This window comes from Ipomoea nil, unplaced genomic scaffold (genome assembly GCF_001879475.1).
Source record: "Ipomoea nil cultivar Tokyo-kokei standard unplaced genomic scaffold, Asagao_1.1 scaffold3172, whole genome shotgun sequence".
In the NCBI taxonomy this organism is placed as follows: domain Eukaryota; kingdom Viridiplantae; phylum Streptophyta; class Magnoliopsida; order Solanales; family Convolvulaceae; genus Ipomoea; species Ipomoea nil.
The window spans coordinates 386,437-390,130 of NW_017619600.1; the positions used below are offsets into that span (position 1 = coordinate 386,437).

Here is a 3,694-nt window from a genome sequence, read left to right on the forward strand (position 1 = left end):
CAGTGGTGCAGCCGGTTGTGCGACACGGTTCCCGCCTCGGCATAGGCTGCCATGGCAGCAGCGAATCTCCTCCATGTGGCGGTTGGGCGTGGCAGGGCCCTTCTCCATACGGCATCGTTTCGGGCGCTCCATAAGTGGTAAAGGACCGCAACCGTCATACCAAACTGCTCCTCTGTTAAGTTTGCCATAGTACCCATTAGCCATACTGGAAAAGCAGTAGCAACAATATTTGTAACAGGCGAACCCGAAATATTCCACACTAATTTTGAATAGTCACAAGAAATAAGTGTGTGCATAACATCTTCATGAGATAAACCACACATAAGGCATGTTGGATCTACTTCCACCCTCTTTATAATCAGGTTGTTTGTGGTAGGGAGGATATCACATAAAGCTCTCCACAAAAAAGTCTTCCATTTCGGGGGACCTTCAATTTCCATAATGTAATCCATTTATCAAAGGCACCAGGATTATGCTCAAAATCTCCAACAATCTGTCTATATGCACTCTTTACAGAATACATTCCCCTTTGATCCATATACCAATACCATGAGTCCTCATAATCCGGGCTAATAGGGATCCTAGATATACGAACCACATCCCCAGGTTCAAACAAATCACTTAGAATATGGGGATCCCACAAGTTTGTTTGCTGATCAATCAAACCCACCACCTTAGCCTCACGCAATTCCTCAAGCATTATTGTCTATACTAAAGAGCTTGGATCATTAGGTAACCAGGGGTGCCCCCAGATCAAAGTTGTTTCCCCATTTCCAATTCTTCTCCGAACCCCAGAGCAAACCATACCATGTGCAGCCATTATACTCCGCCAACAGTAACTCGGACAATTTCTCAATCTAGCATCAATAAAAGAGGTTGCCGGGTAGTAACGAGCCTTATATATCCTTGCTGCAAGAGAGGTTGGATTAGTAAGAAATCTGCATGCCTGTTTTCCCAACATAGCCATGTTAAAAGAACGAAGATCCTTAAAACCCAAACCCCCATATTTTTTAGGGACACACAACTTGTCCCAGGTCTTCCAATGGATTCTTCTCTCCACCCCCTTCCCCACCAGTATTTGTTCATTGTCCTCTCAATAGATAAACAAACCGATTCACGCAGCAATAAAATACTCATTGAAAAGGTAGGCATAGATTGGGCCACACTTTTCAAAAGTACCTCCTTTCCAGCTTGAGACAACAGTTTTTTGTTCCACGACGCAATTCTCTGTCTAATTTTATCCTCTACATAGGAAAAAACTGCCCTTTTATTCCTCCCAATGAAGGATGGCAGACCAAGGTATTTACCAAAATTTGGTGCCTGGTCCACCCCTAAACAATTTGCCACCACATCTCTATCCTCCCACGTGGTATTCCTGCTGAAACAAATATTAGATTTATGATAATTTACCATCTGACCAGACAAGTTCTCATACCTCATCAGACACTGTTTAATCACACTGGACTCCTGCAAATTTGCGTTAAAAAACAATAGACTATCATCTGCAAAGAAAAGATGTGACACTGGGGGTGCCCCTCTAGCTACTCTACATCTATGTATTGACCCTGCTAATTGAGCTTTTTGTAACAGCAAAGATAATCCTTCTGCACAAATAATGAATAAATAGGGAGAGAGGGGGTCACCCTGTCTGAGTCCCCGAGTAGGAACTATTTGTCCTTTAGGCACACCATTTACCACAATATTATATGTCACAGTCGTTACACATACCATAATCAGATCAATCCATCCCTTATCAAAACACATTACTTCTAACATTCTTTTCAAGAACGGCCATTCCATCCTGTCATACGCCTTTGCCATATCCAATTTCAAAGCTCCACACCCAACTTTACCGCATTGCTTCCTATTTAAAAAGTGACCAACCTCCGAGGCTACCAGAATATTATCTGTAATCAATCTGCCTAGAATAAAAGCACTTTGGGACTCCGAGATTAGATCTCCCATAAGTGGTTTCATCCTGTTGGCTATCATCTTATCCATAATTCTTTAGAGCACATTACTCAGAGCAATCGGTCGCATATCCCCTACTGCCTCAGGCACATTTTTCTTTGGGATCAGAACTACATTCGTATCATTTAAACCATGCGGGAGAACACGCGAGTTGAGAGAGTTTACAATAAACAAAGACACATCCACCCCAACTACATCCCAGAAATGCTGATAGAAATCGGGATTCAATCCATCCGGTCGCGGAGCTTTATCAGGAAACAATACAGCCGTTTTAACCTCATCAATATCAAAAGGGCGCAACATGGCAGTATTATGGGCCGGGGTAACACGTGGAGAAAAATCATCAAACAAAGGATCACTGCATACATAATTACTAGAGGCAAAAATCCCTTCATAATATTTCAAAATAACCGAGTTCATATTCTCCCCCTCCACCCAGTCCCCATCATCATTTTTTAATTTGGCAATAAAGTTCTTTTTCTTGTGGGCAGAGGCATAGTTGTGATAAAACTTTTTGTTAGCATCAGCTCCACGTAGCCAGTGTTGCTTTGCTCGTTGCCACCAAAAAATATCCTCTTGGGCTTCCAGCTGGGATAGCTGAATCTCGAGATTCTGAAATTCAGCTATCGCATCCGGATCACGCCTGTGCCTAATGGCATCTTGTTTCATACGCAGCTGCTTAATACGGTCTCCAAATTTCTTAAAATGATCCCCGCCCCACTGCATCAGACTGTGTCCACAATATTGCTGACAATTCAGCAAACCCTCAGTCCGTCGGTCCTGCCAAGCAGTCTCAACCACCTCCCTACACCCCTCTTCAATCAACCAGGCCATCTCAAACTTGAAACCTCTCGGGCCCCTTCCCCTTTGCATGCATGGCGCATTGATCCTGAGGAATAGAGCCGAGTGGTCTGATGTACGAGTCAGAATGTTCTATACAACTGCATGGTGATTGACATCCCCCCATGATGTCGTTGCCAAAATCTTATCCAATCTTTCCTCAATCCAATTGCTTGTGCCTTTACTTTTCTCCCAGGTAAACTGATGGCCCCTCATAGCCATCTGCGCCAATCCACACCCATCCACTGCCTCCCCGAAACCGCGAAGGAGACTACTTGGGTGCGGGTTCTCCCCCCCCCCCACCTCTTCTCGTGCTGGTACAGGAGATCATTGAAATCCCCTATTACAACCCAAGGGAGTGGGGATCTCCCACTTAGCGTTCCCAGTAGCTCCCACGATTCCCTTCTTCTATCTCGCTTTGGAAAACCATAAAAACACGTCATTCGCCAAACCGTATCACTGCCCATACGAACTTCCACATCCACATGATTCTTAGAGTAACTCAGGAGGGTAGCAGTATTATTTTCCTCCAAAGCAACGCTAAGCAGCTAACATTCCCCTCGTTGTCCACATAAAATAATCCTTCAAAACCTAGTTTGATACAGAGGCGTTCTACATGCTCCCGTCCAACCATAGTTTCCATTAAATATACAAAATCCAGCTTCTTACTGGACACTATGTCCACAACTTCTCGAACTGTCCGTGGATTGCCTAAGCCACGGCAGTTCCAACTTAGGGTACTCATTGGTTCGGGCGGGCCTGGGAACCAGTGCCCGCCTGCTGCAAGTTTTTTGAAAAATCTGCCATTACAACATCACTCCCATCTATTCCTTATCTCGCACTCCCACCTCCCGAGACCTCACGTCGTCGCTTGGACGCGGCA

General features: G+C 44.7%; 1 protein-coding gene across 1 annotated transcript; it reads right to left on the minus strand.

Annotated features, from left to right (window-relative positions):
- Positions 1-728: 728 nt before the first annotated feature.
- LOC109168049 lies at positions 729-2,001 on the minus strand. Its single transcript, XM_019317104.1, has 3 exons — positions 1,729-2,001; positions 1,180-1,467; positions 729-857 (listed from the first exon to the last, which is right to left on the minus strand). The coding sequence occupies exons 1-3, from the start codon at positions 1,999-2,001 to the stop codon at positions 729-731; spliced, it is 690 nt and encodes a 229-aa protein (XP_019172649.1).
- Between the last annotated feature and the right edge of the window lie 1,693 nt (positions 2,002-3,694).

Coding starts and splice junctions, on each gene's coding strand:
- LOC109168049 (XM_019317104.1), bottom strand. CDS start 2,001: ATGGATAAGATGATAGCCAACAGGATGAAACCACTTATGGGAGATCTA. Junction 1,468..1,728: donor GATGGATTGATCTGATTATG/GTATGTGTAACG, acceptor GCAAATTTGCAG/GAGTCCAGTGTGATTAAACA. Junction 858..1,179: donor TGTCTCAAGCTGGAAAGGAG/GTACTTTTGAAA, acceptor TATTGATGCTAG/ATTGAGAAATTGTCCGAGTT.